Source organism: Neofelis nebulosa, chromosome 13 (genome assembly GCF_028018385.1).
Source record: "Neofelis nebulosa isolate mNeoNeb1 chromosome 13, mNeoNeb1.pri, whole genome shotgun sequence".
In the NCBI taxonomy this organism is placed as follows: domain Eukaryota; kingdom Metazoa; phylum Chordata; class Mammalia; order Carnivora; family Felidae; genus Neofelis; species Neofelis nebulosa.
The window spans coordinates 59,111,123-59,124,614 of NC_080794.1; the positions used below are offsets into that span (position 1 = coordinate 59,111,123).

Sequence of the window (13,492 nt, forward strand, 5' to 3'; positions counted from 1 at the left end):
ACTCTGGTGAGCCCGTTGATTACAGAACGGAGGGGTGGTGAATTTTGCCAAAGGGATGGTGCATTTATCTTAAGATAGGTTGTTAAGAGTATGTATAAAACATTCAACCCTTAAATTCTAATCACCAAATTCAGTGGATTTCATGTAAATGATCCTAAGTTTTAATATAGAAAAATAAATAATTAATGGCTTTGATCAAATATGCGGTATTACCAGTTGTTTGGGGCTTCTTTTATTTAAGATTTTTTTTAAACTTATTTTTCGGTGTGTTCTCATCCATTCCCACTAGGAACATTAGAGTTCCTCTGGGAAGGACCCAAGATAATGGGGGAGAAGAAAGGTTTTATATCATGAGACCCAGAGGACCAAGATCAAATACTAAGAGGGGGAAGGGGGGAAAAATACTCAATTTTCAGGCCTGAGGAGTGTCAACAGGAGACAAACCAGGATCACAATTAATAATAGGGAGCAGGATGGAACCAATAATGAATGAGTACTGTGTACTAGAAACTTCCTAGACAGTGGTAGTGCCATTCTCTCTCTCATTTTGAGCAATGAATTACAATTCTCTGTACTACCAAGGGCATGCTTTTTGTTGTGCAATTAAATATGTGTTTATAATGTAAGAAATAGACATGGGTTTTTGTTTCACTGCCTCTGTTGAACTTACTACATACAAATCCCACAATCGATTATGCAAGAGAAAAGAGGAATAAATAAGTGGCAGTGCTAAATAGGGTGGGAGCCTTTAGTTCTCTTCCTCAGGTTTCATCGGCACTACCTCAAATAAACACAATCTTTGTAAAAAAAAAAAAAAATGTGTATTTTGTGGGTGCCTGGCTGGTTCAGTATGTAGAGCATACGACTCTTGATCTTGGGGTTGTAAGTTTGAGCCCCATGTTGGTTGTAGAGATTAGTTAAAAATAAAATCTTAAAAAAAAAAAATGTGTGCTTTGCCAAGGCAGCTTCAAGAAAAGTTCTCTAGCACCTACTCTCCTATTTCCCCAACCAGAATGCCACCCCGAAGCACCACTGGATAAAGAATTACATGATCAGACATTGTCAGAAAGGATGGGAAAAACCGTTTTGGTGATTCTGTTGGGAGCGTATACATGCTCCAAAAGAAGTAGTAAGTAAAGTTTGGTAAAGGGAAAAACAAAAACCCAGTAGATAGGGGCGCCTGGGTGGCGCAGTCGGTTAAGTGTCCGACTTCAGCCAGGTCACGATCTCACGGTCCGTGAAGTTCGAGCCCCGCGTCAGGCTCTGGGCTGATGGCTCAGAGCCTGGAGCCTGTTTCCGATTCTGTGTCTCCCTCTCTCTCTGTCCCTCCCCTGTTCATGCTCTGTCTCTCTCTGTCCCAAAAATAAATAAACGTTGAAAAAAAAAATTAAAAAAAAAAACCCAGTAGATAGATGTCTGTGGTAGGAGAAGAGAGACAAGTCAGACATTATGATTTTTAGGTTAATAGATACTTGGGTTCCTCATACAATAGTAAGTAACTTTTTTGAGCATTTCTTATGTGCCAGGCACTGTTCTAAATACTTTACATTTATTCCTTTAATTTTCAAAACAATCCTGAGAGGTAGGTAATATCATTCTTTGTTTACTAATGAGGAAACTGAGGCACAGCAAGGGTGGATATCTTGCTCAAGGTAACACTACTAATGTCAAACTCCGATATTGTGGTTTCAGAGACCATATCCTTAACTACTAGGTGATTTTGTCACTCTAATATGTGTTAAGCCATATCTCTATGGAAGGTTGTAAATTCACATAATTTCGTTATTTGTTACTTTCCCACTGCTCAAGTTTTTGAAAGAAGGAGTTATATCTTATTTGCCTTTTTATCCCTAATTAAGCACTGTTGTTTTTATATAGAGATGTTTAATGAGTTAATGGATAAATGAATGAAAAATTTCAATGACTATTTCCCCCCTAATTTTAGGATCTTCACACTGTATAGCAAATCACTCCCACTTGATCTGGCCTGTAGAGTCTGGGATGTATTTTGCAGAGATGGGGAGGAATTTTTATTTAGGACTGGATTAGGAATCCTCCGATTATATGAAGATATTCTCCTACAAATGGACTTTATTCATATAGCACAGTTCCTAACTAAATTGCCAGAAGATATCACATCAGAAAAGCTGTTCAACTGTATTGCAGCCATTCAGATGCAGAATAGCACCAAAAAATGGACTCAGGTAGAGTGACCTCTTCCTACTTCTTCTAATAGATATGTTAAAACAATCAGTTGACTTCTTGTAAAAAAAAAAGTTACTTATTTCTCAAATGTTAGTACTTAATTAAAAATCAATTAAAAACTGATTTTTGACTTTGAAAGAGCAAGAGTTTAAAACATATTACTCCTCTTTCACCTATCCAAACCTATATTATTTTTATGTAAGTCCAGTAATGTTTTGCATTTAGTGAACTACAATCTATAGTGGTCCCATTTGCCAGAGCAATTCTGTAATTACTTTGGTATCTCAAGTAGACAACAACTGTATTAAACACCTACTGCGTGCTAAGAGTTTGCAATAGAAAATATATAATGTATGATTTGTAGCTTTTTAGATGCTTTTAGTCTTGTTAGGGAAGCAAACATTGGCAGTCTAAGTTGACATATAAGATAGCATTATCACTTGCTCCTTGAATGATACGGTAGGCATCATAAGCTCACAGTTTTATTACATATGAAAAGGAAATCTAAGAATACTGGTCCAAAAAAAAAAGGGAATATCGGTCAAGAAAATGTTCTGTTACCAAATAGTAATTTCATAATATTTGGCAAGTGATAAAAAACTGGAATGTATATACCATAAAATTGGGTTGAAACAAACAAGAGGATTTGAGAATGGCAGTCTTCCAGTGGACAGAGTTAAATATACTAAAGCCTTTTCACATTAATAAGCTATAGTTATTTAAATATCTTAATCTGTGTGGTAGCTAATTTTGAGGATTAATCTTTCCTTTATATAATTTTCAGGTCTTTGCCTCTGTAATGAAGGATATTAAAGAAGGAGACAAGAATAATAGTCCTGCTTTGAAAAGCTAATCTTCAAAATTAAGACTAAATGTAATGTAAAAGATTTTTTTTGATACAAGTTTTTTGTTTCCTATGTAAAAAACATGGAAGAAAATGTTGGAGAAATCTAAACGAATCAAGACATGGGAAAGTGCTGATTTTGAATTCCGTGACTGAAGTTAATGAAATGAGTAACTGATTGACAGTATTAATAAAAAAGTATTTTGTAGAGAGCCCTTTTACAAAGGAAAAAGTTTAAATGGCTAGTTCATACTCCATAATTTGGAGTGAACGGTTTAATGCAATAAACTTTTTTAACAGCTTTGGAGATTATTCAAATTTTTACATCTTTTCTTTCTTAACAGTTACCATAAAAGCACTTTGGAGGTCAGAGCAGATTGTTAAATACTACTTTAACTTCCAAAATACTATTTGAAATAAACACCTTAGTACAAACATTGTCTCCAGTTCTGACCTTTTGAAGATATTAGAGACCAAGAGTAAGCAACTTTGATTGTAAATTATTTAAGTCATTGAAGTCATTACCTTCACTCACAGGTTGGGGGAAGTTTGGGTTTTCTGGGAACTGGAAATACTGGTGGGAGCTTGTTTCACATTCAATTAGATGTTTTCCACAGTATCATGTCTGTCTGTTTCTGAAGGGAAATTGTTTCTTAGGGAATTCCTGTCACTCAGAGAATTTTAGCCTTTCTGTTTCTAGTGTAAGAAATTGTTCTATTACTAGAATTATTAAATTCATCTAGTAATTTAAGAAAGCTAACTGGTAGAAGGAAAGTTCTTTGCACTTTAGTGGACTGAAGACTTGATTTTGGAAGTAAGTCCATAAATATAAATGAGATTTTTCACTGGTAAGAGTAAAACATATGAATTCTGAGAGTTCTTAAATAGCATGCTATTTGGCAAGATGTTAAACTTCTTAGTTGAAATTCCTTCACTGTCTGTAGAAACAAAATTTAATTCCGTTTTAAATTTGAAATCTTAATATGTAGCCAAGTCTATGACTTGTAAAACACTGTGCATAATTTTCTAATCAATGGAAATAAGAGTAAAAGAAAAAGATAAAATTAACTTTTTTCTAACAAGTCTAACTTTGATGGTATAGTGGATAAAGAAATTATTATTGGTAAATTCATATGAAATTTATTATATTATGTTTAATCCTTGAACCTAAATCACTTGAGTATTATAAGTGATATCTGTTTAACATGCTCTTTTGTTAATAATTAGATGTACAGTGTGCTTTTATGTTGCAGTTTGGTTTAAAACAAATCTTAAGCATACTATTTCTGGTAGCAGTATGTAGTCTTCAAACTAACAAGCCTGAGAACCTTGTTAGTTCAGTGACTGCCTCTTTAGGAGTATGGGACCAGATGGTGTCCATATATTTTTACCCCATGGGTCATTCTAGCCTAGGGACCACTAGTGGAACCCTCAGAAGTTAACTCCTATCTTCGGAGCTTACTTAGTAGAAACTAGTAGTGTAATAATATTGAGGGAGTATCCAGGGTCTTAATAGGTTTTAGAATGACATTTTAACTCTGGTAACTACTTCCTTGGTATTGGTGGTCCTGGTAACAGGGAATGTAACCGCTGGCAGTAATCTCATTGAAGTTATACTACCTGCCTAAATTTAATCTTACTTTTGTGTATTTGTTTCCTGAGTTGACCTAAATTACTGTATTACTTTTTCTCATTTTTATTATTGTACAGTTTCTTTACCTTTCAAATATAAATGTGTATATAAAATGTAAATACAAGGAATTCACTAAAACCACTATTAGTAATTACTGTGTAAATAAAACTTGTAAGAAGAGTAATTACTTGAAATGAGTGTTCATTACTTTGGGGATAACTGGTTTATTTTACCACATTTGGAGGAAAAGAATAACCTTTTTTTTTGCCAAATTTCTTCTTCAGGGGATATTTTTAGTCCTTCAGCCTCTTGAGACTGACCATACTGGCAGTTCAAATATTGTACTGTATCTTCCTTTGAACCTACTCTACAGGCAATATAAGATTTTTTTACATGGTCAGTGTATGATATGTTGTTTGGTTTTCAGTTAAAAAATAAGCTTTCCTAAAAATCTCCAAGATTATGTAAAATTTAATATGTATAATGTTTCATTTGTCTACTTAATATATATATGTATTTTATATATAAAATATATATGTATATTATATATAATATATATTATATGTATATAATATATGTATATTATATATATAATATACATATATGTATATTATATATATATTATTTCTCATTTTATGTCCTTTCAGCCAGGTATACATTGTATTATTTAAGTGGTACTTAGAAGATCCCAGTAAGTAGCATAATTTTTTTTTTTTTAATTTTTTAATGTTTATTTTTGAGAGAGAGAGAGTGCAAGCAAGGGAGGGGCAGAGAGAGAGGGAGACACAGAATCCAAAGCAGGCTCCAGGCTCCAAGCTGTGCTTACAGCTTGGAGCCCGATGCAGGGCTTGAATGAACTCACGAACCGTGAGATCATGACCTGAGCTGAAGTCGGATGCTTAACCAACTGAGCCAGCTAGGTGCCCCAGGTAGCATAGTTTTCTGAAAGCCCTAGAACATAGTTACGGTTTTTGCTGATTTCTTTTGCATTGATGATCTTCATATAATGTTATTGGTTTGGGTATATTTGTTTGACTTTACAAAAGTTAGGTAGCATTTGCAAAAGGGCATTGAGATTGTGAAGCCTCTGACTTTAGGATAACAGCTTTCATTGTAGCTTGGGAACTGATGCTATTTTTATCTAGAGCAGTCAACATTTATTTAAGAGTCTATACTGTTAGTGTAATTCTAAATTATATAATCATGGAATAATTTATATTACTTCATAATGCCATACATTTTATTTTTCTTATTTTTGATAAAATTCTTTTGTATTCCGTGAGCATATTCAGACAGCAGAGATGGGTATAAAAGAGGTGAAAAAAACATGTGAAATAGCCATGTTTAATTTTCTACGACTAGTTGGCATATACAGTGTCAGAAAACAAAGTCTTACCTCTGGGGGAAAAAGTGATTTTTGTATTGAATTCATGTTATTTTTATGTTATATGTGATGCTGACGTGAGCACTCATGTTATTTTGATGTTATCAAAGCAGTGTCCAAAATAGGAATTCCCAAAATTAGTAAAATTTCATTAATTATAACTTCACTGCTTCACCCATGTAAAAACAAAAATTAAAACAGAAGATTTCAGGGAAACTATTGACTTCAGAGAGAAGAAATCCTGCCCCATTGAAAATATTGTTTGTTTACTAACAGTGTAATTGCAATAAAAGTGAAATACTTGGTACTTTAAATGAGAGTGGGAACATTTGCTAAGCCCTGCTAAGCATTGCCTCTTAATATTTTGATAGACTAAATAAAGTTGCAAGGCTTGGGAAGTTAGCAAAATTGCATTTCTTTACAAACATTCTACCATTTAATGTGGTTTTATTATTTGCATATCATCCTGTGGGTTGAGCTTGTTTTCTAATAAATGCCAGAAGATTTGACTTTTAAAAAAATTGCAAAGTGTTTTCATTTGTTGAACATTTAAGTAAACAGTACTTTATGGTTTTATTTAAGGTAACTTGACTTTTGTACTATTGCAATATATTTGGAGAGTCACTTTTGTAATAAAAATGTAAATGATATACAGATTTGAAAAAGTATATAAAATTGACAGCGGTGCATGTATGTTCTCATTTTTTTCATCTTCAGGCAAAGTATCATACATAATGATACTATAAAACCAGAAAGTGAAGCTTCAGTTTTTCCTGATCTAGGCACTATTGATAATGTTGTAAGTAAATGATGTATTTTGATTATTACATAAATTGCAAAGCTTTTTAATTTTAGCATGTATATATATATTTTTAATTTTTTTAATGTTTATTTTTGAGAGAGACAGAGTGTGAGTGGGGGAGCGGCAGAGAGACAGAGGCATCGAATCCCAAGCAGGCTCCAGGCTCTGTCAGCACAGAGCCTGACGTGGGGCTCAAACCCACGAGCCGTGAGATCATGGCCTGAGCTGAAGTTGGACACTTAGCTGACTGAGCCACCCAGGTGCCCCTAGCACCTTAAGAAATTTTGAAAGGAAAGTATTTACTTGATTAAAACCTTGTAGATTGTACGTAAGGTTCCTGAGAAGATAAGTTGAAAAGTGTTTGAATGATAGAGTTCTATTCTTAATGTATACCAAGTGATTTTTAAATAAATTATAGTGCACTAAGGGAATATCCCATTACTTGTAGTATTTCTTCTGATTTGATTTTGAATGCCACTTATGTGAGCCCTTGAAAAGTAAACAGCTCTCTGGCACCTGGGTGGCTCAGTCAGTTGAGCGTCCGACTTCGGCTCAGGTCATGATCTTGGGGTCTGTGAGTTCGAGCCCTGCATCAGGCTCTGTGCTGACGGCTCAGAGCCTGGAGCTTGTTTCAGATTCTGTGTCTCCCCCTCTCTTTCTGCCCCTCCCCCTCTCCTGCGCGCGCGCGCGCGCGCTCTCTCTCTCTCTCTGTCAAAAATAAACATAAAAAAGTAAACAGTTCTCACAAAACTTGTTAGACTGCATGTTTTACACTCCTTTAAAAATGCAAATCAGGGGCACCTGTCTGGCTCAGTAGAGTGTGTGACACTTGATCTTGAGGTTGTGGGCTGAAGCCCCACATTAGGTGTAGAGATTATTTAAAAAAAAATTTTTTTTTAATGCATATCAAGGGTACCTGGGGTGGCTCAGTCGGTTAAGTGTCTGACTCTTGATTTCTACTCAGGTCATGATCTCCCCATCTGTGAGTTTGAGCCCTGAGTTGGGCTCTACACCGAGCATGCAGACTGCTTGGGATTCTGTCTCTCCCCACCCCTTCCCCACTCATGCACACACTCTCGCACAGGCTCTCTCACATGCTCCTGCTCTTTCTCTCAAAAGAGGTAAAATAATTGAAAAAAAAATGCAAATCAAATCCTATCATTTCTTGCTCATGACCCTCTAGTGACATTCCTCATAATTAAAATCCAAACTTTTTTACCCTGCTCTACAAAGTCCTATCTGTTCTGGTCTCTGCCTGTCTCTGCAATTTCAACTACCACTCAACCTCATTAATTCTACTGCAGACCTAATGGTTTCTTGCCATTTCTCAATTTGCCAACCTCCTATCTACCTAAGGGCTTTCATTCTTGCTGTTCCCTTTGAAATGCTTTTTACCTAGGTCTTTGTATGGCTTATGTTCTCTTTTCATTCAGGTTCCTGCTTAATATCATCTCCTCAGAGTTGTACCTTTGTGTAAATATCCATCTTCTGTCATTCTCATGACCTTCCTCAGCTTCGTATTTCTTTATCCTATCACTTACCACTACCTGTCTTTTGTTTTGTTTTGTTTTGTTTTGTTTTGTTTTGTTTTGTTTTATTTTGTTTTTTAAAGCAGGCTCCATGCCCAGTGTGGAGCCCAACGCAGGGCTTGACTCATGACCCTGAGATCAAGAGTTTGATGCTTAAGCAACTGAGCCACCAAGGCTCCCCTGCCTGACATTGTTTTATTCCTTATTTGTTGTTTCCACTGCAGTGTCAACTCTGAGGTCAGAAACATTGTCTTTGTTTACCACTGAATTGCTAGTGCCCAAAATAGTGTTTGGCATTAGTCATGACAATTGGATGAAAAGATTTTTATTTTAGGCCATTCTTCAGTGAACTTACCTTTCATTTAAAATATTTCTGTTGGGGTGCCTGGGTGGCTCAGTTGGTTGGGCGTCCGACTTCAGCTCAGGTCATGATCTTGGGGTCCATGAGTTCAAGCCCCGCGTCGGGCTCTGTGCTGACTGCTCAGAGCCTGGAGCCTGTTTCCGATTCTGTGTCTCCCTCTCTCTCTCTGACCCTCCCCCGTTCATGCTCTGTCTCTCTCTGTCTCAAAAATAAATAAACGTTTAAAAAAAATTTTTTTTTTAATAAAAAAATAAATAAAATATTTCTGTTAGGGCACCTGGGTGGCTTAGTTGGTTACATGTCCAAATCTTGTTTTTGACTCAGGTCTTTTTTTTTTTTTAACCTTTTTTTTCCTTTTAAAGTTTATTTATTTTGAAAGAGAGAGAGAAAGAAAGAGAGCACAGGAGGGGCAGAGAAAGGGAGAGAGAGAATCTCAAGCAGGCTCTGCACTGTCAGTGTGGAGCCTGATGTGGGGCTCAAACCCACCCACCCCGAGATCATGACCTGAGCTGAAATCAAGAGTCTGACGCTTAACCCAACTGAGCTACTCAGGCACCTCTCTCCTCAGGTCTTGATCTCAGAGGCATGAGATCGAGCTCTGTGTTGGGCTCCACACTGGGCATGGAGCCTGCTTAGGATTCTCTCCATCTGCTTCTGCCTCTGCCTCTGCCTCTCCCTCTCCCCTCTCCCTCTATCCCTCTTCCTCTCCCCTCTCCCTCTCCCCTCTTCCTCTTCTGCCTCTCTCCCTTGTTCACGCACACACACACACACACACACACACAAACTCTCTCTAAAAGAAATATTCCCATTAGATTATGCACTTAGGTAGAAACTCAACTCAGATGATTTCTGGTTCATTCAGAAAGTTCACTTAAAGGTTGGGTGAAAGAGACTGAGCTAATAGATGTCAGAAATAGGAATATCAGGAGAGTGCTGGGGTTAGAAAAAACAAGAGACAATCATAAAGGAGTTTCCATAAAGGAGTGATTGATAGTGTCAGGTGGCAATGAGGTTGAGACAGGGATTGAGACATGTCCATTAAATTTAGCAGTGTGTAGATCATTCATTTCCCTAGTTAGTTTGGTATATATTGAGTGTAGCAGCCAGACAAATGGTTGAAGAATCAGTGGGAGGCAAGGAAATAAGATTGCTAGTGTAGATAATTCTAAAGTTAGCTGTAAAGGGAGAGAGCAGATAGTAAATAACTGGTAGGGAAGAAAGGAGGTTGCCTCTTCCCTTTTTTAAAGATGAAAGTGAAGTATTTAATGTTAAGCATTTAAATATTAATGGGAGATATTCAGTAGAGGTTTAAGAAATAGTGGGATAATAATGTAATCTAAGATTCGTGAATAGGCTGCAGGGAAATGGATGCAGAGTATGACATAAGGGAAAGTGGAAATGGTGTTCAGATCAGATGAAAGTAGATTTGTAAATTTGGTGTTGGGAATCTGAAAGGGGAGTTCTGTCTGTAGCAATTGTTTACTTAGGTAGATAGGAAGTGGGGCCATCTAGTGTCAGCAAGGGAGCATGGTTTTGTTTTTTGATTCCTGAATTTTTTTCCACTTCTACAATTGGGTGGATGGGTGAATCCATTAATATGAAAAGGATTTCTAAAAGAGAAAGACATTTTATGGGGGTGGGGAAAAACAATGACTTGTAACATCTTAGAAAAAAAATATTGATGCCTCATCTGGACAGTCTACCTCTGACTTTTGTGTCCTGCCCTCGTGCCAACTCTGCTTCAGTCATACTGGCCACTTTCTAATACTCAAACATGCCTGAGCTTGTTCCTGCCTTAGTCTTTTTGCACTAGCTGTAGCTTCTACGTGGACTATGAGGGATTCAGAACACATCTTCCCAGAATGTGCCAACTTTGCATGCTGATTATTTTGAGCTGAAGACAAGGCCCAAAAGAGTTCAGAAGAGGTTTGTGGTTTTTTTTTTGTTTTTTTTTTTTTTTTTTTTTTTTACCTTCTCCATCAACTGCCTAAAAGAATTTAGATACAGGGCCTGGTCCAGGAAGAACATTATCACCAAAGATAGGTACAAAGAGTATGGACTAGAGATGGTAAGCTGGTAAGCTGTGGGGAGCTTGGTGCAGGGCCTGTTTGTTCAAAGTTCTCTCTGTGTCTCTTTCCCTCTGCATGGCATGGCTTACATTTGTTTACCAAACATTTGCTGTTCCCATATTCAAGTGAATTGTCTTCCTTCCCTTTGAAGTCCCAGACCCCCTCCCCTTCTTCTTAGCTCAAAATGGTTTGTAAGCCTCAATTGCCTGACTATCGGGGAGCCTCTCAATTTCACTGTGGGGCTTCTATATGTATATAAGTAATTAAATTTGTTTTCCTCTTGTCAATCTGTCATATGTCAATTTAATTAATAGACCAGATAAAAGAACCTAGAAAGGTAGAGGAAAAATTATTCTTCCCCTATAGCTGGCTACCACGAAGGAAAAAACTTCACTGGCTGAACACTTTGCTCTGAGGCTGCTGCAGCTGAGAGATCTTGGGATCTCTGGGAAAAAAAAAAAAAAAAAAAAAAAAAAAAACTGGCAGAAGGTAAGAATTCATACCACATCCATCTCCTGGATCTTTGCCTGCAGGGTTTGGTGGAAGCAAGAGTCCTTTCTTGTCCGTTTCTAAATTTAGATTTGCAGGAGGAAATATTTGTGGAACTAGTTCCTTTGGCATAGCAACTCTGGTAAAGATTTATTGTGAATACTCTTGATTTTTATTGATCTTTTTCCTCCCAGAGATGGTCACTGTTTTTCTTTGTTTCCGTCTATCTTTGGCATAGGCCCATAAGTTGGCTGTTCAAGCCAGCATTGTAGACTGGTGAGTTCACAATTCTCACCAGACCAGTGTCTGTTTAGACAAACTGTTGTGAGCTGATGGGCACATGAGGTAAAGGCTCCTGATAAGGGACATCTTTGAAGCCAAAGCTATAAAATTGGTGGGCACAAGTCAAGCACTTTGGAGCTGTTAGGGTGCTCTCCAACTAACTCAAAGACACCTGTGTTGGGATAAGTTGGTTACTGAATGGGTTGCATTGACACCAGGTCACCTGCCAACCTCAAGGAAATAATCTGTGCAACAAGGTACACTGTGAAACACCACACAGTCCCCAACCCAGGGGAGCTTGGCTCCGAGAAACCCAAGGATTAGGGGTGCCTGGGTGGCACAGTCAGTTAAGCATCCGACTCTTAATCTTGGCTAGGTCATGATCTCAGTTCATGGGTTTGAGCCCCATATCGGGCTCTGTGGATAGCGTGGAGCCTGCTTGGGATTCTGTCTCTCCTCTCTGTCCCTCCCCACTTGGTTGCACGCATGCATGTGCTCTAAATAAATAAATAAATAAACTGAAATAAAATTAAAACACCAAGGATTAGCTAAAGCTGTTAATATGCACAAGAGGAAAACCAGGTGAAGTTTTCCTTTTGTCTTGTACTGTGTCTTGAAAGCTTGGCTTTGTGACCAGTGAGAATATTGTCTGGTCTCTGGCAGCTGGGAGGTATGTGTACCAATGTGCATCTTGGTGGCCAGTTGAATAGACTGGGGTTCCCAGTTACAAAGTCATAAGCAGCATTCTCTTCATCTGACTTTGTCAGCTTCAGACGAGTGTATCATAAGGGGCTTTGTCATCTCAGCCTCCATTGTTTTATTGGTGCTGGAAACAATCCAATTCCAGAAGTGCCTGCTCCGTGTCACAGATTAGTGAGTCTATGATTAGAAGTACCTCTTGTGGGAAACCAAGACACTGTTTCCACTATGCAGTTCTTAATGCCTCTAACCCTGCGATGAGGAGCTTTACTTTCCTAGACTATCTTCGGAGTGAATGTTTTGGATCACGGGGGCTGCATCTTCTGCACCTGCTCTAGGGATGCCTATTGTGTTCGTGGTAACAATTTATTCTAATCTCAAAGAGTTACCTCTGAGTTATTCCACAAAAAGGCTTATTGAATGGAGTTGCTATTATAACAAATATATCTTTGAAGGTCTTACTCATCAATGGCTAGATGATGGATTTCTTGAACTGCAAAAGCTTTTACATTTGAAAAATTTTTAGAGAGCTCTCATCCTAAACAGCTGTTGTATTGGTACTTACGGGAAGACCAAATTGAAAAGAGGACACAAGAACTATAACGGCTAGCTTTAGGAATTCCCTTAATAAGAGGAAAGAACAGAAATTGAACTTCGAACAAAAATTAAAGAACACATCTTATGTAAATCTTCCCTTCTCCTCCCTCTCCTATGCCCTTTTATGTCTGACTTTCCCTGACCCTTCAGAAGATCTTTTGTATCTCTGAGCCCAGGGTCTAAGCCCACCTCTCAAAGCCCTACTCCATCTCCTCAGCCAATTCTCTTAGATCCTAAAACTTCTCCAGTTTCTCCAGGAAATCCATTAAATACCCAGTTGCCTGCTTTAACTTCCTTTTGTTTACAAGATTTACAAAGAGCACTCTGGCTTGATCTCCAGGCCCAGGGTGTACAGGTTACTTATGTTAATACTAAAAGAAGCGAGGAAGCGAATGTAGCACAAGCACCTAAGAAGGGCTGTCTTTACTATTCTTATAACTCCTCCTAGTTTCCAGGTCTCTGTAACCAGTCTCTGCCAGCTTCAGGCATTCCTATGCAGTGTATTTTGCAGAAGTATCCTGACCTCCACTGCAAAGAATTCATGTTCCCTGGACAACAGCAGACCTTTTAAATTACAAAGACCTTTTACCTCTACTTT

At 37.6% G+C, this 13,492-nt stretch overlaps 1 protein-coding gene across 5 annotated transcripts in view; it reads left to right on the top strand.

Moving 5' to 3' along the window:
* TBC1D12 (TBC1 domain family member 12) overlaps positions 1 to 12,144 on the top strand; it is a 108,909-nt gene extending 96,765 nt beyond the window's left edge. For 3 of the 5 annotated variants that reach the window (XM_058697226.1, XM_058697228.1, XM_058697229.1), the window contains 2 exons: positions 1,946 to 2,204; positions 2,990 to 4,862. In XM_058697226.1, the coding sequence (XP_058553209.1) occupies positions 1,946 to 2,204; positions 2,990 to 3,058 (328 nt within the window). In that variant the 3' untranslated portion in view covers positions 3,059 to 4,862. Of the gene's footprint in view, positions 1 to 1,012; positions 1,130 to 1,945; positions 2,205 to 2,989; positions 4,863 to 6,783; positions 6,866 to 11,193 lie in introns of those variants that run through there. The other 2 variants (XR_009252467.1, XM_058697227.1) reach the window with 2 other exon arrangements.
* The last annotated feature ends 1,348 nt before the right edge of the window (positions 12,145 to 13,492 follow it).